The sequence below is a fragment of the Centroberyx affinis genome, unplaced genomic scaffold (assembly GCF_046629955.1).
Source record: "Centroberyx affinis isolate AG114_WGS23_722 - 3 ecotype Tasmania unplaced genomic scaffold, CSIRO-AGI_Caff_v1 ptg001237l_1, whole genome shotgun sequence".
NCBI lineage: Eukaryota > Metazoa > Chordata > Actinopteri > Beryciformes > Berycidae > Centroberyx > Centroberyx affinis.
In genome coordinates, this window is record NW_027279750.1 from 43,796 (window position 1) to 66,512 (window position 22,717).

Here is a 22,717-nt window from a genome sequence, read left to right on the forward strand (position 1 = left end):
ATTTTCACCACATGACTCTCGCAGCGCCGCGTGGGCGTCGCTCTGCAGTCAGATATCCGATCAACAGCCGAGCGCCGCTGACTCATGCAGGCTTGGGTTTGAGCTGGGATGGTTGTGTTGTGGTTTTCAGATCATTTCTGATGAGTTGGGGGGACTACAGTTTCCGCTGAGGGGTTGATGTTTTGCTGATCAAAGGAGATTTAAAAAGGGGATGTTAAGGACAAACGGCTAAAAAAGACCCGAGCTGGACTGAATCCCAAAACGCTGCACTATCCACTTTGAGTAAAAAAAAACATGTTACCTGAAATTCATCACTGAATATTTCAAAAACATAGATGATTACATCTTGAAATCACCAATAACTCCAATCTGTTTTCATTTTGAGTTTTACTCTCATGTAACTCAGCAACCATTTTGTCAGAATGGGAGTCACTTTTTTTCCCCAAAATGGTAGCTATCTCACACTGAAACTAAATGCCATGTATACTCATTCTCAGAAATAATAAGGAACAAGCAATGACACCAATATAGCATTGCGTTATAATGGGTCTTTCAGATAGGACACGGTTTTCATGAAGAGGGAGAGGAGCTATTCCCCGCTCCTTATCTTCTAGTGTTGTGTATATGTTACATAACATCCAAAATATGAGATTCACTGGTAATACATCGCTCAATCTCCACTGCATTTTGAAACACAGCTGGTCTGCCCACTTGGTTAGAAACAAGCTTCCAGGAGAGAGCTTTTCTACCGAGGTCCATATACACTCACCGGCCACTTTATTAGGTACACCTATCTAGTACCAGCTGGTCATCTGTTGCTATAGCTCATTTATCATAAGGACCAACAACTTGTGTGTTCAGAGACGCCCCTTCTGCACACCACTGTTATAAAGAGCTGTTATTTGACCATTTGTGGCCTTTCTGTTAGCTTGAACAAGTCTGCCCATTCTCTGCCATCTTCTGACCTCTCTCATTAACAAGATGTTTTTGCTTACCGGATGTTTTTTTTTTTGTTTTTCGCACCATTCTCTGTAAACTCTAGAGACTGTCACTCTTTGTGTCAGTAAGTTCAAATGCTGTTATTCTGCAAACCCTAATAATGCTGTAATCCTTATTTTTCCCCCTATACTTTTCATTCATATGTTTCTACTCAACATGCTCTAGTGTTGAAACTGTCGGTTGTGTGTTGTGTGTGTTTATGTAACCCCAGTTTGTGACATTCTTCTTTATATGCTATTTTTCTGTTTATTTTATAGTTTCCTTTGCTGTATCCTGTTACCATTTCCTGCTGCAGCGACCCAATTTTCCCACAGGGATTATCTAAATTTCATCTAATCGAATGTAATCTAACTGAAAGTTTCTACAGTCAGTTATGTGCTGAGTGAGTTTCATGACCTGTGGGCCTTTAAAACCTGTTAGAAACCTTTTCTTCCTTGTTGAAACACACACTGTTTGGAGATACACACAACAGGGAAATAGTGTATTCATATGGTGAAATATGAGAGAAAGACACACAGAATAAGCCAAAATAAACACCGGACCTGGCTCAAATACCTTATCTTAATTATACTTTCTACTAAAATTATTAGTACTAAACAATCAGTCGATTAGTCGATAGACAGAAAATTAATCATGGGTAACACTTTACAATAAGGGTGCATTAATTAAGGGTTAATTAACAGTTAACTAATGTGTCTGGTAATCATTTACTAATGGTGTTCATGTTAACTAAGGTATTAATTTATACATTATTTAATAGTCATCTTTATAAACTATTAAATAATGTATAAATTAATACCTTAGTTAACATGAACACCATCAGTAAATTACACATTAGTTAACTGTTAATTAAGGGTTAGTTAATGCTTATTAAGAATTAACTAACCCTTATTAAGCATTAACTAACCCTTAACTGACCCTTATTGTAAAGTATTACCTAATCATTTACAATTTTGATAATTGATTAATCATTTTAGTCATTTATCAAGTAAAAATACCAAACATTTGCTGGTTACAGCTTCATAAAGATTTGCTTGCTTTTTTCTATTTATATATTTTATTATAAAATGAATACTTCTTGTTTTTTTCTTGGCTGCTGGTCATATTAACACCTAATAGTCTTGATTTCAGTTTTATTCTTCAGTATAGAAGCAATTTGAAGAACCACTTTGGGCTCTGGTACCTGGTGATGGGCATTTGTCATTATTTGTGACATTTTATAGACTAAATGATTAATCAAAAAAAACAATTGATCGAACAATAATCGTTAGTTGCAGCCCTGACAATCATCACAGTATTCTGACAAGCCTCTGCTCAGTGTCAGTAAGTGAGACAGAACAGGATGGAGGCAGCAGAGCATCGGCCCGCCTGCGTCACATGACCAGCTCTGCCAGCGCTCTGCCTCCTCCAGGGTCATGTGAGGAGAGGCTGACTGGAGCCCTGGCGACTGTTGCCATGGTGAGGAAAGCTCTTCCTAGCAACAAACGCGTGGCACTTTGGTATTTGGGGGAAAGAGAGTGAGAGCGAGCGAGTGAGCTGTGCGCTGTCTGAGCGAGTGAGATGGAGAGAGAGAGAGAGAGGGAGAGAGAGGGAGAGAGAGAGAGAGAGAGAGGGAGGGAGAGAGAGAGAGAGGGAGAGAGCAGGAGAAGGGGAGAGAGAGAGAGAGAGAGAGAGAGGGAGAGAGCGGGAGAAGGGGAGAGGGAGAGAGAGAGAGAGAAAGGGAAACAGAGAGAGACAGAGGCAGAGACAGCATCAGAGAGAGAGAGAAAGAGAGAAAGAGAGGGAGGGAGAGAGAGAGAGAGAGAAAAAGAGAGAGCTCTCAGACAAATCGACAAAGTCTAGTTCCTTCGCTTCGCATGCCAGCAATATCAAATCCATCAAATCCAGCTCATCAGAATAGGCAGAGCAGAGAAATAGATATTCTGCATTCTGTGAGATTCAACTGAAAGACTGTACTTCAATATGGACATCCACCATTTCCCACAGCATTTAAAGATGCAATAAGTAACATTTTACTGCCCTATAGCACAAAACGGTGATAATATATCTACGGGGGTTGATAGGGTTGTTGATCAATACCAATGACTCAATGATTATTTGGCCAGCTGCTGAGATTTCTGGCTTTCAAATCTCACTTTCTGGCCCCTGCTCTGTTTTGGATCAGAACCTGCCCACCAATCCTCTGGATAAGCTAAATTCCTGCCAGCCTGACTTGGACAGGAGAGCGTTTGGATGCTGTGCTGCTGGTGGGGAGACAAGGTGTTCAACAAAATGGCAGCTATTCATTCAAATCCGGGCAGGATATGAGACAGGCCCGGGGCGATGTCTAGGAGCTCCGACTGGAACTGCGAATCTCCTCCTCGGCTCTACTTTTCGTCACCTTTCCGATGCCTGAAAATAACAACAGCTGAGCAGAGGAGTGGCTGTGATGCGGGTCAGGGAGGGAGACGCACTCTGCTGTTTCTGAATCCCAAAAATTTAATTCAGCAGCCTCCTTCTCCGTTTCACCAACCAGGCAGGTTTTTAGAACAGTACAGTGACTCCAAAATAACGGTTGGTCACCTGCCGAATGTGGCTGCTGGAGGAGAGAAATTTACCGAAAAAAACTGCTGAATGTCACCAGCTGATAATTTCCTGCCCTGCTCCTAATTCGAAGGAAACTGCTGCCTCTGTAAACACTGTGACGTGTTTTCAGTTTGGAGTAAACTTACCGTATTACATAGGTGCGGAACGGTATTATGTGCTGCATGACCGCGGGAATGTGCAACCATATTCGGATCTGTGGGCAGAACCAAAAACATAATAAACATTAAAACAAACTGATGCCAAGACACAAAAAGCAGCAGAGAATCTGAACTGGATGCCTGTAAAACTACATGTATCTTATTTGTTGGGTCAATAAATAAATCCATCAACAATGTAGACCTAGCTGTATATATGATGAAACATTATGCTACTGAGAAAACGGCTCCATGTATTGTAGACAGACACATCAAATGTTTAAATACGTTTGCATTTTTTAGGCATGAGATCAGGGAACTGACAATTTGTGCATCAACAAACAGTAAATTCCAGCAACACTTGCAGTACTGAAACAAAAGATTTGTTAGTAAAACTGAAACTTTCCACAGGGTTTGACGTAGAGCTGCAACGATTAATCGATTAATCGATTAGTTGTCAACTATTAAATTAATCGCCAACTATTTTGATAATCGATGAATCGGTTTGAGCAATTTTTTAAGAAAAATAAGTCAAAATTCTCTGATTCCAGCTTCTTAAATGTGAATATTTTCTGGTTTCTTTACTCCTCTATGACAGTAAACTGAATATCTTTGGGTTGTGGACAAAACAAGACATTTGAGGACGTCATCTTGGGCTTTGGGAAACACTGATCCACATTTTTCACCATTTTCTGCCATTTTATAGACCAAACAACTAATCGATTGATCGAGAAAATAATCGACAGATTAATCGACAATGAAAATAATCGTTAGTTGCAGCCCTAGTTTGACGTATCCTGACCAAGGCCACAGGCCAAAACACATCACTAATTACAAAGTATTAATTTTACTAAATCTTAATCTTTGTTCTCAGTGCTGCAGGCGTTGCTCGAATTTCTTCTTTCCCAGGGGAGTGAAGCTTACCAGCTAACTTATAAATGTTTGGCTCTGGCTGATAACCAGTTTCTCAGCCCCGTTAAGGTGCAATGTGTAGCATTTTAAACATGAATATATTATTGTCAAATTGAGTGTGATACCTCTGTAAAATGACTGTAAACAAATGAAAGCATGGTGAACACGATTGGTCGCCTCTGTCTCACTCCAGCAGTATTGTTAATGCTAGTGTTTCTCAAAATTAAGACTACATTTCCCATAAACCCTGTAGCGCCCTCTTCCTATTTTGTGCCGTAAAGCAATCCAGCAGATTTTCCTCAAAATGTTCTTAGCAACGGTCTCGTTTGTTTACAGTAATTATACTAATGTCTCAAAATTCATGTGGTAATGATTTATAGATGTTAAAACGCCACACATCACTTTAAAATAAGCAGTGATTTTTAAGCGAGCACACTGCTAGCTGAACTCTGAATGGGCTTTCAGACAGAAATCCTAACAGGGAGAAAGTCTCTTCTCCACTGACAGCGGTGTCAGTGATGCTGTAATTAGCGTCAGTGTTTGTGTGGTGAGACTCACGTTGGAGACGATGGTGATGAAGGCGTGGGCGATGGGGAAGGGCAGGCTCTCCGGGGAGCCCGACTCGAAGCACTCCTTCATCAGGGAGAGGCCGTGCTTCCCGCAGAACAGGCAGACGTAACGCAGCAGATGCAGCGGCACCTCCACATCCTGCACGACAGCAGAAGAAGAAGAAGAAGAAGAAGAAGAAGAAGAGATCAGTGTTACTCTCCCTGCAGGGACGCTTGTCTTGGGCGTCACGCCAGAGACACCGAGGACATTAAACTGTACAAGATAGACACATCACTGAGAAGAATGTGGATATGTGTGGATGTGTGTGTGTGTGTGTGTGTGTGTGTATGTGTGTGTGTGTGTTAAATGTGATTACTGAATATGTTGATTTGTTAAGAGGTCAGGTGATTGAACAGAAAGGCAAATTCAGAGTTCTTATGTTTTATTAGCTTTGAAAAATGTGTTTTGTTCAGTGTTCAATATTACCTCCCGCCAAGTACTAAATGTCGATAAAATGTGTAATTTCTGAGTTCTGCTGCACTTAAAAATGAATTACAAACTTGATTTGACTTGATTTAAACTCTAGATACGCTTTATTAGTAGGAGAGATCAGGGGGTTTGGAAAGGGGAGGGCAGTTTTATATTTTGTGTATTATATGATGATCTTGTATTATGTATACCAGAACCTTTTGAAAATTCAATAAAGAGATGTTTAATAGATGCGCTTTATTTGGATCATCCAGTGTTGATACTCAGCTCACTATCAGTAGATGTTCAACAAAGTGTCAGTTGCCTATTTGCTGCATCTCTACAGAACCCTAACCGCATTTTTAAACTTAAACCCAAACCTAATCTGACCCTATTTCTAACAAGAACACAAACCCTAACCTTAACTCTAGTCCAGACATTGAATATCTATACAGACCGCTTTTCACACAATTATGAGTCTCACTTGAAACCCAGTAGACTTTTTAGTGATACTTTATTGTTACTTGATAGGAAGCTGAGCATCAACACTGGATCATCCAAATAAAGTGTGACTAAACTCTAAATCTGTTTGTCTCTATATTGAGAGTTTCACGTAACACCCGACTGAACACATAAAACTGAAAACAGGTGGCATATTTACTTATTTATTTTAGCCGGTAAAAACAATTCATGGCAGGGTAATTGTTTTTTTTAGTTTACCAGCCCTTTGTGGACACTGGGTTTGTTAAGCTGTTGATTGTGTTAGAGGTTTACTGCCGCTGTGACAACTGAATGTCCGCTGTGGGATAATCAATCAATCAAGCAAGCAATCAATGAAGGAATCAATCCATCTCTATCCAGCCCGCTCTTCGCTCCGTCCCAAAGCCACTGCCCCTGTGCTTAATGAAAACTTTATTATGGTGGGAAGGTACGGGCCGGCGAGCCAGAGGGACACGTTACTGTTCTCTGGGGGACAATGACTTCATCTGCAGGAAACCACACTGAATTTAATAAGAGCGAGAAGCTTGGAGCTCAGCGGGGGAAAACCGCTCAGCCTCCTGGACTGCGGTCGTGTTGAAGAGACTCGCTTTTAGCTCGATTCTGACGCCTTCAAATTTGCATCCGAGAATAAAGAAGCGGCATCAGGACCATGGGACGAAGAAATTATTTTCAATGACTTTCAAAGTCTTGTTTGGTGAGATTCAAGACCTCAAACTCGTCTTGTTTTGGGGTGAGACATGACACCGGTCAAAATCAGACATTGTAGATGATCATGATCTTGTCCTGGTGATGTGTTGATGCCAGGATGGAGAGAGATGAATTTGGGTGCTATATTTTAACTACTTAAGTACTTTCAAGGTCACCTATTCATTTTCAAAAACGTAAGGTGTGCAATTTTTTTGTATATGTGTGATCTTCTACATTTCATTCTTCGTATGGCTCTGTTCAGACTGCCAGCCCAAATCAGATTTTTGGCATATGCAGATTGGAGTCAGATTGCTGTTGTTGTTGGTCCATTTGTAGTGGAGATGACAGGTTTTGCTCTGTGTTTTATTGTTTCTGTTCACCTGCCCAGGGACTACAGATGAAAATTAGCTAGCAGCTAAATCTGGTACAAAGCATCTTCTCTCTTTGTTTGAGATTCATGTATTTTGTACATGGTCCCTGATAAAAATAAACTCAATAAACTAAACTAAAGGTTTTCTTCGTCTTCACGGTTAATGGTGGGAGTGTGGGTTTTGTCTTTGTTTTAATGAATCTGACCCCTCGCCCTAAAGTAGAAGCCGTAACCATAAAAGCCCCAAAAATGCCCTCAGTCAACTCTCTATCCCATCGATATTTGGTCCTTTTGTACACAGAAGTAGAACGGACACACACACACACTCATGTTTGATATCCAAAAACACAACTCAGCTGGGTCCACACAGTACAAAACAAATCCAAGCCGAGGCTCCGTGCACAGAGCCGATCGGAGCAACCTGAAACCTCACCTCAGAGGACGTTTATATTTGGATCTTGGACGTTGAGAATCAGACTTCTGAGATTAGGCTGACAGATTCTGGGATAACCGCTCAGGTCACGTGACAAGATAAACTTCCACCATTACTGAAAAGCGAAACTTATCTCAGATCAGCGTCTCATTTGCGTTACATTTTTGGGGTTTAGCTGACGCTCTTCTCCAACAGCGACAAAAGCAGCTGAAGAATTGACCGTGAGATATTAGCATGGAGACGGAAACAAAGGCAATAAAGCGGAAAAGGAAAACACAGGCACTTTTCCACAAGGCAACACAACCAACCATGTGATATTTTAGACATTTTAGATATTTCACTGCAGATGGTCATGCAGTGGCAGTCAGTGTACAAAGAATCAAACTATTTCGGACAGCAAACATCACACTACCGGGTCTGAAGTCAATGCGGTGCTTCGTTTTTTGTTTTTTTTCCCACAAACCTGTCCTTTTTTCCCCCCGTACGAACCTGCCAAAATTAATTTCCGCAAACAAGCACACCGCTGTCATTACCGCTCAAAATCATTTCCCATGCTTTTCCAGGCTATTTGTGCCATTACCAGACTTTTCAAAACCTACAAATGATCAAATTCCTTTGCCATATTTTGAGCCATATCTTGAGTTTTTTTTCCACACAAACCTGTCCTATTTTGCCCCCGTACGAAAGTGCCGACATTAGTTTCCGCAACAAGTACACCGTGGCCTTAAACAAGCAACTAAAAGTAAAGAGCGTAAAGGTTCAAGGCCGTAAACCTTCAGTCCCTACAGCGATCATGTGAAGAAGTAACAAAAAAGATCAAAACGTTTGACAATGCTTGCCGCACATGGGCCTTATTCAAATGATCCATCCTTGATGAAGCCTGATTTCCTCCCTCCCAGCATGCCTCGGGCCTAAATCTAGTATCCCCCCCCCCCTCCTCTTGTGAATGCAGCACAGCTGTTCGGGCTCTGGGCACGGCACTTGTTCGTGCGGCTTCCCAATAAAACAGAAATAGTTTCAGGATGGCATAAATCACAGAGATATGACCGGCAGGAGAACAAGACGACAGGGACTCGTTTCACATTTACAGTCCTGGCATTCGGCGGACAGTCTTGTCCACAGCAGCTTACGGTGAAGGAGCAGGCAGGGGCTCCGGCTCCCTGAAGCCTGGACAGGGATCAAACCTGCCGCGCTTTGGTTACGGGACCGGTGGCATCAAGCAACTACTAAATACTTTTCCTACATTACTTAAAGGATATTATACTGGTGTGTTTTGTTAAATTTGTGCCATCGCCTAGATTAGCCCCTCTCCTTTCCATTCTTCCTCTCTGGTTTCTGCACACAGTCAGAAAAGTTGGAGATATCAGAGCTCGTTTTTCTCCTTCAGAAGAAGCCATTTGCAGCCATTCATTCTTGTACAGTATGAAAGACCAAGATAAACCGTCACAGTAAACATGAAGCCTTCACTTGGTTCGGTCAAGCCAACCAAAACCAACCAAAGAAATGGAAGTCTCCTCCAGGAAATAATCCCTCAGAAACACGCCGCCTTTTTGTTTAGCGTGGCTGTTAGCTGGGACAACAGTTTCAAGCTCGGTTTGACATCGTAAAGTCGAATAAATCCAATTACATATGGCATGCAATGTAAATCAGACGAAGACAGTAGTAAACTGGCTATAACTCCAAATGACAGTGGCGTTAACATCTTAACAGGATTTGATTATTTTGGCTGATGTTCACTATGATGTAGATAGCAGCAGAGCCATATAACTGTCGACTACAACATTTCAAACACTAGCTCAAGAGAAAAACAACAAATATTGCAATATGTGAAATAACGGTGGGTCAAAAATTTATAAAATGTGCAGCCATGTGTGTCATTCATTTCCCATGCTTTTCCAGGCTATTTGCGCCATTACCAATTTTTTCAAATCCTAGAAATGATCAAATTCCTTTGCCATATCTTTTTTAGAAAACCTCTTATCAGACTGAAATTCTGCGTCGATGTGTGCAGCTGTGTGAATGTGAATGTGAAGCGGAGCGTTGCTGAAATAGAGCATGCATGACCAGTCGGCCTTCCCTAGATAAATAAAAGCCACAGAAGAAAAAAACAAAAACTAAAATAAATCAGGAGGCTTTGTCAGGGAAGGAGAGACTGAATATTGGTACAAAAACTTGAGTGACAGTCACACTGATTGTCTCCTGTGTTTTTGAGATGGAGCGGTGAAATCAACAGTAAAAAAAAAAAAAAAGAAGAAGGGGCGGACTGCTTACGTTCATGTCGCAGAAGGAGCCGAGGATATTGCTTTCGTGAGCAGATATGTCCTGGAGAAAAGAGACAGAGGAAGAGAGGAAGGAGCAGAGGAAGAGAGGCGATGCATTTCAAAAAGAAGTGTTGGCAAAACTGTTATCCTAATAGTCATATATAGTTATTACAAGGCTTTGTTTAACACTGAGGTCTAATTCAGCGGTCTGTTATTTCTGAACACCAGACCGATGTTTCACACTCAAAAGATATTGGCATGATGATGCTACAGGAGGAGGGATGGGACGATATTCTTATCTCACGATATGATTCGATATAAAATATGGGGTTCGGATTCAATACAACCAGGATACGATGCAATAAATAAAAGTTAAATGACGACAAAGTCTGACTGTGCAGAATTATGTTTATTTCTGAGCCACAAATCTTTCCAGCGATGCCATTGGCTGCTGGAATGTAAACAACAATTTAAAAATGTCGTTACAAAGTGACAATAATATAATTTGGATGGAGAGCTTGTGAAACTGTGATGGTCAAGAGTCTCATTTGTGATTACTACAGCAGAATAACATGGAGCTGATATCACCATTCATGTTCCTGACCCACAATACGCATTGATATTAGGACTGAACAATTAATCGAAATTTTATCGCAATATGGCCTACTGCAATTTTCAAATCGCAGGAGGCGCAATATTTGTTAAAGGTGAAATGTGTCAAAATACCATTTTAAATGAAAAATTGTGGTGCTGCAGAGATGTCCTGGCCTACACATCATATTCTACAGACTTAAGAAAACATCTTTGTTTGGTACAGATCCCCGCAAAAATCACACCATAATCATTTTAATACATTTTTCAATGAAAATGAGAATAACGATGTAAAAATTATCATTCCCTCTAATATCGCAAATCATGTCGCAATTGCAATATCAGTCAAAATAATCGCAATTAGATATTTTTTCAGAATCATTCAGCCCTAATTTATATAGTGAATTTCGATATATCGTCCCATCCCTATAAAGGAGAAAAATGGGTTATATCTCAATCATATTTGTTCTAAACTAAACAGTCAAAGTTGATATTGTTCAGTTTAAGTGATGGATCGATACTTGGTATTGACAGTGAAAAAGCTACATCAGCACATTCTTCCTACAGAGCTTCTTGGCAAAGTCGTTTTTGATCAAGAAACAAAACACCACGAGTCCAGAGTCAATCGGCCTGGCGGTGTGTTGGGCGTATGCTCCGAGCGGTTCTTACCTCTATGGTGGGGTGTGTGTTGTGTTTGTAGGCTGTGTAGAGGGGGAACTGGATCTGGAAGATCTTGGCAGCACACAGCAGCAGCTTCTCCCTCTCCTCTGTGCTCCAGGAGCTGAAGGGGTCCTGGCTGTCCACACCGCCGCCGGCTCCGGCTTCACCGGCCCCAGATCCGCTGCCTCCCTCCCCGGGCCCGAGCGCTTCCGCCTGGGCTTGACCCGGCTGGCCCGCCCCCTGACCCTGACCCTGACCCTGGCTCTGGGTCTTGTTCTGGTTCAGGTCGGGGGCGTCGGCGTCCTCCTCGGCGGAGTCCCTCTCCACGTTCACCGGTTCGTCCTCCCCGGGCGAGGAGGGCTGGGGGAGGGGCCCGGGTACGGCCACGCCCCCGCTCCATTCTGACCCCGCCCCCTCCGCCCCGGTCACATCCCCCGTGTGGGCGTGGATGGAGCAGAGGCGGTCTCTCAGGCTGCTGATCTGGGCGATGACCAGGTTGATGAGAGCGTAGACCAGCTGGTTGAAAACCTCCAGGTGCTTGTACTCCTTGAAGCAGCAGAGACATTGTCTGGAGGGGAAAGGGGAGAACAAGATGTTAAAAGGGGCAATATGTACCACTTTTACTGTCACATAGCACAAAATGACCATAACACAGTATACCAGTCAACAGTCTGGACCCACCTGACTGAATGTTGTTGAGTCTCTTAAACCCATTTTGATCTAAAGGCTTCTGCTTAAATGCTTGAAATGTGTTTCTTAGACAAATATAAATAGTGAAGTTGATCCTATGTATGAATTTCTTTCCAAAGCCTTTGTCTTTCCATCAAGGCAAAGGGCGGCTACTTTAAAAAAAAGAATTTGTTTAACACTTTTTTTGGTCGCTGCATAATTCCATTTGTGTTATTTCATAGTTTTGGTTCTTTACTATTATTCTAAAATGTGGAAAATAGCAAAAAAAAAAAAAAAAAAATGTGAGTCCAAACTTTTGCCTGCTAGTGTATATCTGCAGGGGGTTGATAGGGCTGTTGATCAATACCAATGACTCAATGATTACTTGTTCAGCTGCTGATATTTCTGCCTTTCAAAACTCACTTTCCTGCCCGTACTGGAACAAAAACTTCCCATCCAGTGGAATTTAAAGGCACTCCCATTCCGCTTTCTTTTAGTTTATTTGCACAGTGATAAAACACAGAAGCACTGAAAAAACAACTGATGAAATATAATGATAAAATTCACAGAAGAGGAAACGGTATGAACAAATATTTAAGTAGCTTGCATTAAGTACAGATGGTCTGTCAGAGAGAAGATTAACATGAGACAGGGATGTTTTAGCCTTTTATTAGCATCATAGAGATACTAAATCTTTAATCTGTTTATTGGATTTTATTTGTATTTATTTTTTAAATCATATCCTTTAGTACATGACTTGCGAAGTTGCGAGCCAGGTTTCTCCATAGGTGCTCACCCAAATAGTTAAGGGATAGTGACATCAGATCCTGTGTGTTGGAAACAATTTAAACCAAGCCAGGAGGCTTGATTCAATCAAAACTCATATTCCTGTTTTCTCAGTGAACCGCAACTTTGTGTAAAAATAGCATCATCTCCCTCCAACCGCAGAACGCTTTGGTTTTCACAATGACTTGCACATGGCTTCGTGTCTTAATACAGATATGAACTTCACATGCTGTCAACCAAAAAAAAAACACAAAACAAAACAAAATCAAATGCAACCCTTGGGTTTTTTTTATCCACTCAGCTTTTCTCCAAATCAACATAATTGTTCCCAAGTGGAAATGTCTCTGACAGCCACAGGCATGGAAAAAACAAAGACACGCAGAGACAATAAAATGAAAATAGAGGCGTGACAATCTAAGGACGTAAACACAAACTGAAATGAAGAAATTATGCCTCGACTCAAATTTCTTGCCACATCCTGGGAAGGAAAGTGAGCGAGTGTGTGAGGAGGTGGGAAGGTGTGTGAAAGTGTGAGGATGTGTTAGAGAGAGAGAGAGCGAGTGTGTGTGTGTGTGTGTGTGTGTGTGTGTGTGTGTGTGTGTGAGCCAGTAAGCGAGTGTGTGTGAGTGCATATACACTCATGTTTTGCCACCTAATGTTTCTCTTTCCCATCACTTAAGTCAAGGTGTGTGTCACTAGTGGTATCTTCTTAAATAAAGATGGAGGCTTTAAACACAAATTTTAAAAAATGACAGCAGGCAGAACGAAGGTCTTAGTAACTGTAAAGGATGAGTCAGCACATTTTGGATGAGAAGCCCCTCTGCGTTAAGGTCAACGACTTCAAGGCTCCTTCACCCACGCAAAAACATTCCTGCTGGGCGAATTAGCATAGACCGAAAACAAACAGCCTAACTAAATGAAAAACATTGTTACTCAGAACCTGCTTGTCCTCTGATGGCCTTGACTGTCATAACAGATTACAGTGCGGTCTGCACTTGTAAAGCAGGGAGAAAAAACAGGATTTATTCCATGTTTTTAACCTTAATTTATCCAGGGGAAGGTTGACTGAGCGTACAAGCTCTTCTGCATCCACTCAAGCAGCCTGAGATGATTATTTTGAGTTGGCCGATTTTCATTTTTTTTACTATCAACAAGTGAGATTAGGGCTGGGCGATAATTCAATATTATCTTTTGGCATCTTGCAGTGGAATCGTATTGATGATGTGGTGATTTGGGGATTTTGTGACGCACATTTCTGCTGTCTGCACATTTTGTTCAAAAAATGAGGTATGAAACATTTTAAGGAATATTATTTGAAATTTTCAGTTTTGTTTGACATCACACCTAACATTACCATTCGGTTCAATGTGATGAACATTAATTTGATTAATGAACATGTGATTTTGCATATGTGAGCCATATCGTGATGTATACGACATACAGCTCTGGAAAAAATGACAACATTTCTCCCAAATTCCAAATAAAAATATTGTCATTTAGAGCATTTATTTGCACAAAATGACAACTGGTTAAAATGACAAAAAAGACCAGACCTCGAATAATGCAAAGAAAACAAGTTCATATTCATTTTTAAATAACACAATAGTAATGACAATATTTTTATTTGGAATTTGGGAGAAATGTTGTCAGTAGTTTATAGAATTAAACAAAATGTTCATTTTACTCAAACACATACCTATGAAATAATAAAACCAGAGAAACTGATAATTTTGCAGTGGTCTCTTAATTTTTTCCAGAGCTCGGAATATCAATATCGGAGATTCCTGCTCCTCCTAACTCCTCCTGCATGCCTGTTTGGAAGATGTTTAATTCCCCTCAGTAAAAGGCGAGAAACCGCAGAACACCAACTCAAATCTTTCAAGAAATTCAATAACAAGAAATTCAAGAAAAAAAAAAAAAAAAAAATGCATACCATGTAACCACATTGTCCTGGGTTCAAATTTGGACTGAACGATTTAGAAAAAATATCTAATTGCGATTATTTTGACTGATATTGCAATTGTGATATGATTTGCGATATTAGAGGGAATGATCATTTTTACAGCATTATTCTCATTTTCATTGAAAAACGTATTAAAATGATCATGGTGTGATTTTTGCGGGGATCTGTACCAAACAAAGATGTTTTCTTAAGTCTGTAGAATATGATGTGTAGGCCAGGACATCTCTGCAGCACCACAATATTTACTTTAAAATGGTATTTTGACACATTTCGCCTTGAACAAATATTGCGCCTCCTGCGATTTGAAAATTGCAGTAGGCCATATTGCGCTTTCGATAAGATTTCGATTAATTGTTCAGCCCTAGTTCAAATCCGGCCCAGGACCTTTGTTGCATGTCATCCTCCTCTCTCTCTAACTCAGTCTTTCCTGTCTCTCTCCACTTTCATCTCTCTAACAAAGGCAAAAATGCCCAAAAAATAATCTTAAAAAAAAAATGCTGATAGATGACGATGAACTCCTGATAGAAACTATCTGGTTAGATTGTATTGCCCGTTCTTTGCGCCCTGTTTTCATGTGTTAATACTATGTAGATTTTATCATTAATATTCAAATTTATAATTTTTCATTTCAGTGGATTCACAGTGGGATGTGGTTTCTAGACACACTGACCTCTGGGTCCAGGAGCTGATGTAGCCCAACACTCGCAGGGCATGTTCCTTCTTCAGCTGGAAGCCGCCTTCGCTGCCGTCTGCATCCGATACTGAGGAGAGAAGGAGCACCGGTCACACTGCAGCTCACATGTTATACAGCTAATGAAGTTCAGTATATTTTAACCTTTATTTATCAAAAGGAAGGATGACTGAACACTGCTCTCTCTCAGCAGCTTCCCGTTTCATATTCAGTTCCACACAGTCACACCTGGAAGCTGTTCAGTACAAAGACAGAGATGTTGAATAGCGGCACAAAATATCAGCTATTAGGGCCGCAACTGAGGATTATTTCATTTTTTCATCATCGAATAATCTATTCATTATTTTTTCGATTAATCATTTCGTCTATAAAATGTCATCATCATCATGAACTTATCAGAGCCCAAATGGATTCTTCAAATTGCTTACTCAGTCTGACCAGCAGCCAAAACCCCCAAAGTATTCATTTTATAATGATATGAAACAGAGAAAAGCAGCAAATCAACCTGAAAATTGTTGCTATTTTTACTTGATAAATGACTAAAATGATTAAATCAATTATCAGAATTACATTCGGTTAATTTTCTATCATCAACTAGTCCTTTCAGCACAATTGGCTATCTGCTATTCAACCCAAAAATATTGGTATTGGCATCGTCCCGGGTTCGAATCCCACCCGAGACCTCTCTCCCAGTCCTTTCTGTCTCTCTACTTTCAACTGGCGAAAATGCCCAAAAAATAATCATTAAAAAAACAAGACCCATATCAGTCAAACCCTTGTATAAAGGAATGAAGTGTCTCATCCTCATTTGGCCCTGGAAGACCACAGTAAAAACAACACAGAAACCAGCTAGAGCAGCATTAAATCAACCATCTTTACCATGCGAGCAGGACGGTTTCTTCAGTGAAATTAAACCGAACCCCCTCCTGCGTTTTGTGTGAGAACCCGTCCCACAGAGGCTTCAGGACCGGGGTCAACTTCCAGATTTCCAGTGGTTTTTGGGATATCGGCCTGACAGCTTTGGCTCTTTTCCAACAACAGCGGCAGCGAAGATGTCGTTTCACCGCTTTGATGTCGCTGTCTGGGAACAGGGACGTGGTGCCAGCCCGTCTTCCAACATTAAACCCGTTTTATGGCTACAGCTCAGGATGGATATAAATACAAATAGGGGGGAGAGGAGGCACCTGTACACTGTGATCACACTCCCAGGCTCTGAAGACACTGCAGCCTTTCAGCCAGGCTGGAGGCGTTTAAATCCAAATTTTCCAACTGTAAACCTATTTGAACCCCATACTGTTATTTTCGGACTGAAGCTACCGGTCGCTGATATTTTGTTCCAATATTCTTCAGTTTTGACCATTTTCTTACAAATAAGTGACATGATTTAGTGTTTCTTTCAGAGTTTTCCTCTTGTCAGGGTGAAAAGCCTCTGAAACGGCATTTAGACCGTCATGGGACACTAAAACTCTCCACTGAAAGCCGTACAAATGACACGGCGTGCATTAGCAGCTCTTTAAGTCAGGGCGAGGCAGGTTTCATTGCAGCTTTCACAGACTGACACCCCTGCAGCTGTTCAGTAAAATCATATGCTCACCTCCATCAGATCCACATTGGGCAACACTGACTGGCTGCTATCGGCCTGATATATCAGTCTAACCCTAAAGCAGTATGCGGTGAACTCAGGATCTTTAAAGGGAAAGGGAGACGTTTACATTTTAGGCATTTAGCGCAGTGATTCTCAACCTTTTTCATATCAAGGACCCCTACTTTAGTCCACATTAGGGCCATGGACCACCATTTGATGAGATTTTGTCTCTCGGACCCAAATCTGAGAATATTTTTATTGTTAGATATGATTTTGTCCAGAATTCCATGACTATCTGTATTGTAGGTAGAGAGATAACAATGAAAATATGATCAAAACAGTCATTCATCTACATTCTCTAATTGTGTTTAATAATTCATCACTTTGCTGGGGACCCCCTGGAACCCCCTCAAGGACCCCTGGTGGTCCTCGGACCCCACACTGAGAACCACTGATTTAGCGGATGCTCTTATCCAGAGTGATTTATAATGAGCCAAAAAAAAGCTTTAATTCCTCGATCACCAAAATTACAAGCAACCACCATTAAGGAGGTCAAAGGTCAGAGCCACAGCACCCTGACGATATTCCTGCGACCCTGAAGGATCATGTGAGAGAGAAGTGCTAAGAAAAGAAATCGGACCACAGGCCATTTTTTTTATGCGACGGTTTGACAGAAGGGTTGGGGTGCAGCCAAGTCTCGGTCCTGGAGTTTAAGATTAGTCAAGTCGACGTTAAGATTTCCAGTCAACCTCTCATACAGCCTGCAACACAGCACAAGACCCAACTGCAAAACCCACAACTCACACAGTGTCCAACTATAGCGTCTGCTGGCCAAAACAAGATTTGGCATAAGCATATGTTACAACTTCAACATTAACTTTATAATATCAGAAAGCCCCGTCTAAAACACTGATAATTGGCTGTGTTTGGAAAATAAAAAGCTGAGATTAGCGACGTTAGCCAAGTTTATTATTCATGCCATTGCAAACCATGACTTTTTCCACTATACACATTCAGATTTGTATTGAATTTGGTTAATTGATGACTTAACTGATGCTGCAAAAATAAATGTTTCCTCTTTTTTTTTTTTCTTTCTCTTCCCAGTCGGCTACCTCACCATTTCTACTGGCGGCACCAAGGTTTCATCAGAACGCACAGAGCATAAGTTCAGCTAGGTTCAACTTTGAGTGCAAGGATGCAAACAGGAAAAAAAAAAATCATTAATGCGTGGTGTAAAGTCATGGAAAATAATGGGTTTAGATCACAGGGGGTGAAGCTATAGTGTCCTATATGAAAACTGTTTGACACATCTGCTGTGGAAACTCCTGCAGGTACTTTGTGAAGAGATCAGTTCTCAGCCTATGATGCAAAATGGGAAGACATTTTTTATTTTTTAAGATTATTTTTGGCCATTTTTGCCTTTATTAGACAGTTCCAAGTACAGAGAGAGACAGGAAAGATCAGGGAGAGAGAGGGGGATGAGATGTGACAAAGGTTCTGGGTCGGATTCGAAACCCTTTACACAGTACGCCCCTCAGACCGCCGAGCTGACGGGACGCCCAGACGTTTACATTTTAAGGCATTGAGCTGCCACTCTTACCCAGGGCAATGAGTTCAACAGCAGAACGAGCTCAAATTCCCAGACCACCAACATCACCAGCAGACAGCAGTAAGGAGTGCAAGTGCAAACCGCAACGCTCCGGCAGCAGTTTACAAAATATTAACCCCCACACACTGCTGGAGTCTCAAGGTTGTTGTCTTATCTGTGGGCCGCTCGGCTCTCTATCTGCACGGTGGAGAACCTCTCCGCGGGAAGTTCCTCTTAACAGTTCATCCCTCCAGGTCCATCTGCATAAGAGCATCAGCTAAACGCCTAAAATGTGTTTCACCTGTGGCGTTACCAAAAGACATCCTGGTTCAAACGGGTGAGCGGTTCTCAACCTGGGTGGTGGAGACGGTTCAATGTAGCACTACACAAATTCTCTACTCAAGTTAAAGTGCAAATACTCATTTAAAAATGTACTCTGGTAGAAGTTGAAGTACCATTTCAAATCCTTTACTCAAGTCAAAGTATAAAAGTACGCAGACTTAAATTTACTTGAAGTATAAAAGTAAAGGTCGTTCTCTAAAAAAGTCATTTCTAATGTTCTAAACTGGTTTTCTGTGGAGCGTTCCTCTGGATCCCAGATGAGAAAGAGTCTGCAGCACAGATCACTAACAGTAGCCTAACCCTAGGGCTGGGCGATATGGTTGAAATCAATATCATGATAATCATAAGGATTTTTCTCGATATCAATATATATCACGATATGGTTCATGTACGCAAAATCATGCTAAATAATGAAATTAATGTTCATCTCATTGAAATGAATGGTAATGTTAGGTGTGATGTCAAACAAAACAGAAATATTCAAATAATATTCCTACCATACCTCATTTTATGAGAGTAAAATTTGCTTGTCATCATCAATTTAGACAGCAGAAATGTGTCACAATATCAAAATATCTTCATATCATCGCGATATGATTCCACTGAAAGACGATAAACGATAATATTGAATTATCGCCCAGCCCTACCTAACCCTATAGCAGCTGAATTCACTAACGTTAATTCTCTCTCTTGTTGCTTCTCTCTTCTTCGTGTTGCTTCTCTTGAAAATCTTGAAAATCTTACTTAAGTACAGTAATGAAGTATTTTTTACTTTGTTACATCCCACCTCTGGTTAGTGGGGAAAATAGGTGAAATAGCATGAAAAGGTTCAATCAAAATGGTTGGTTGGTGTCACAGCTGACTGCTCTGTGAACGCTCTCTCCCTGTCTGCCAGTTAGCAGCTTGACTCACTTTGTCTTTATGCGTCACGGGCCAAAAAAGTTTGACAGCCACTGGACCAGGTCACACATTCTGCAGATCCTGCCTGGCTGGACAGTTTCAACAATGTCAGCATCAGATTTTCCAAAATCAAAAATAGGCCATGAACCTATTCCTCGCCCCCCCCCCCGAACTTCTTAGCAAGGCAGAGGATAACCTCACGATACTCCTGTCCTGCGGCGTGAATGCCAGGAGAGATTCTAGGTTTGTTGCCCTGGAAAACTGAAGAATTGAATTAGGAGAAGCTCAACATTCAGTTTGGAAACTTGAGGTCGGGGAGGCAAAAAAGTTTACATTTTTCCGTTTATAAGGCTTTTAGTTGATGCTCTTGTCCAGAGCGAATAATAACGAGTGAGCAGGTAGGAGTTCAGTGCCTTGCTCATGGACACACAGGACATACTGTTGATGGACACATATTGGCGGTTGAATTCATCAAACCTGTGACTGTTAGATTACGGGACAGTCTCTCTAACCACTAGCCCACCCTGCTGCCTCTTGTCATGACATATTTTAACTGTGAGAGAGCTTCTTCTGTACCTTCTGTACCTTATACCATAACAATTTATAATAGGCATTTTATAAATATATTTTTTGGTGTACCCACTTTCCCTCAACCTGCCTCGTCTACTTCTAAGACACAACCTGTCTCTCTGCTGCACTGCATTCTGGTCTCTCTCCTGCTCCTGTGGGTGGAGAAATTGGTCTCTCTCCTCTTCTGCGATGGATTTCTCCCTGTATGATTGTTGAACGTCTCTCGCTGCAAAATGTCGGCTCTAGAAAGAAGCCCTCGCTCTTTGATTCTGAGGGACTGACAGCAAAACCTGACGTTTACCGCTGATGTTTTACATCCTGAAACATTTTCTCATATCAAACTCCACTGTAGCTGCTGGAAACATCTGGAGGTGACGTCACCTCGTCTACGATTGGCCGGTTATCCACCAAGAAGAAAAATACAATAAACTACTAAAAGACAGACAGAAAGGAATCCAAGTTACATCGCCAATAGCCGTTTTTAACAGTGTTAAGTGTTTTATGGTGGATTTTCCCTTTAATACATTAGCTCTGATTGGTAAAGTTGGCTACTGTTACATTAGGAAATCCTGAAATGTGTTTTCCGTCATTTTGTGCCATTGAACAGTCAAGCTGCCAGTCTGACAGCTGTGTGTGTGTGTGTGTGTGTGTGTGTGTGTGTGTGTGTGTGTGTGTGTGTGTGTGCATATTTGAGAAAGACAGTGATTGGTGTGTCAGTGCTGTGAGACAGAGAGAGAGGGAAAGTAAAATGAAAAATCTGAGTCAGAAAGAGAGACAGAATGAGAGCCAGTGCAGGGAGAGAGAGGGAGAGAGATATTGATATTATTTTGCTGATAACATTCACATCATTCATGCTGCCCCTACCACCTTACAGCACAATGTGCTTTGGCAATACTGTAAATTTACTGTGGTCATGCCAATGAAGCCTCATTGAATTTAAATTTAGCCTAACTGAATTGAGTCAGAGAGAGACACACAGAATGAAACAGAAATGCAGCGAGAGAGAGAGAGAGAGAGAGAGAGAGAGAGAGAGAGAGAGAGAGAGAGAGAGAGAGAGAGAGAGAGAGAGAGAGGGGGAGAGAGAGAGAGAGAGAGAGAGAGAGAGAGAGAAAGACAAAGCAAGAGAGGGAATATGAGAACCAGAATGAAAAGAGAGAAAATTAGATAAAGAGACAGAATAAGAAAGCCAGAGAGCTAGAGAGAGAGAATGACAGAGAGCCATAAAGCTATAGAGAGAGACACACGGTAAGAAAGACAAAGCAAGAGAGTGAGAGTGTGGGAGTGAGAGAGACAGAATGAAAAGAGAGAGAGAAAGAGACAGAATAAGAAAGCCAGAGAGAGAAAAGGAGTGAGAGACATAAAGCTATAGAAACAGAATGAAAGAAACAGAAAGATAGACAGACAGCTATAGAGAGATGACAATTACTGCTATTTTCTATTGTTCAATTATGTTTATTGTGATTATTGCTACTTTTATTGATTAGCACTGATTTGCTTTGGCAACAGACACTGAAGTATTTAATGCCAATAAAGCTCATTTGAATTGAATTGATTGAATGAGAGCAGAGGGAGACAGCGCGAGAGAGAAAGACAGAAAGCTATAGAGAGAAATAAAGTCAGTGAGATGGAGTGAGAGAGAAAGACAGAAAGCTTTAGAGAGAAATAAAGTCAGCGAGATGGAGTGAGAGGCAGAATGAAAGAAAGAGACAGAAAGCTAGAGAGACAGACAGAGGGCGAGAAACGGTAAGCTAGAGAGAAGAGACAGTAAACTATAGAGAATGAGAGACAGACAGAAAACTACAGAGACAGAATGAGAGAAAGAAAGCTATAGAAACAGAAAGCTATAGAGAGAGACAGCATGAGAGACAGAGCTATAGACAGAATGAGAGAGAGACAGTTATAACCTAGATTAATGAGAGAGAGACAGAAAGCTACAGAGACAGAAAACTAACTAGGCAGAGAGACATGATGAGAGAGTGAGACAGGATGAGGGAGAGACATGATGAAAGAGAGAGACAGAAAGAGAGTGAGACAGGACGAGGGAGTGAGACAGGATGAGGGAGAGACATGATGAAAGAGAGAGACAGAAAGAGAGTGAGACAGGATGAGGGAGTGAGACAGGGTGAGGGAGAGACATGATGAAAGAGAGAGACAGAAAGAGAGTGAGACAGGATGAGGGAGTGAGACAGGGTGAGGGAGAGACATGATGAAAGAGAGAGACAGAAAGAGAATGAGACAGGATGAGGGAGTGACATGATGAAAGAGAGAGACAGAAAGAGAGTGAGACAGGATGAGGGAGTGACATGATGAAAGAGAGAGACAGAAAGAGAGTGAGACAGGATGGGGGAATGAGAGAGTGAGACATGATGAGAGAGTGAGACAGGATGAGGGAGTGAGAAAGGGTGAGGGAGTGAGGCAGGGTGAGGGAGTGAGACAGGATGAGGGAGTGAGACAGGGTGAGGGAGTGAGACA

At 41.4% G+C, this 22,717-nt stretch overlaps 1 protein-coding gene across 1 annotated transcript in view; it reads right to left on the reverse strand.

Moving 5' to 3' along the window:
- Positions 1–22,717, reverse strand: part of LOC139648658 (ubiquitin carboxyl-terminal hydrolase 34-like) — a gene marked incomplete at its 3' end in the record, with an annotated part of 69,747 nt that overhangs the window by 43,459 nt on the left and 3,571 nt on the right. Inside the window, 5 exon segments of the mRNA XM_071524840.1 lie at positions 3,711–3,778; positions 5,190–5,339; positions 9,911–9,961; positions 11,161–11,719; positions 15,240–15,330. Coding sequence (XP_071380941.1) covers positions 3,711–3,778; positions 5,190–5,339; positions 9,911–9,961; positions 11,161–11,719; positions 15,240–15,330 — 919 coding nt within the window.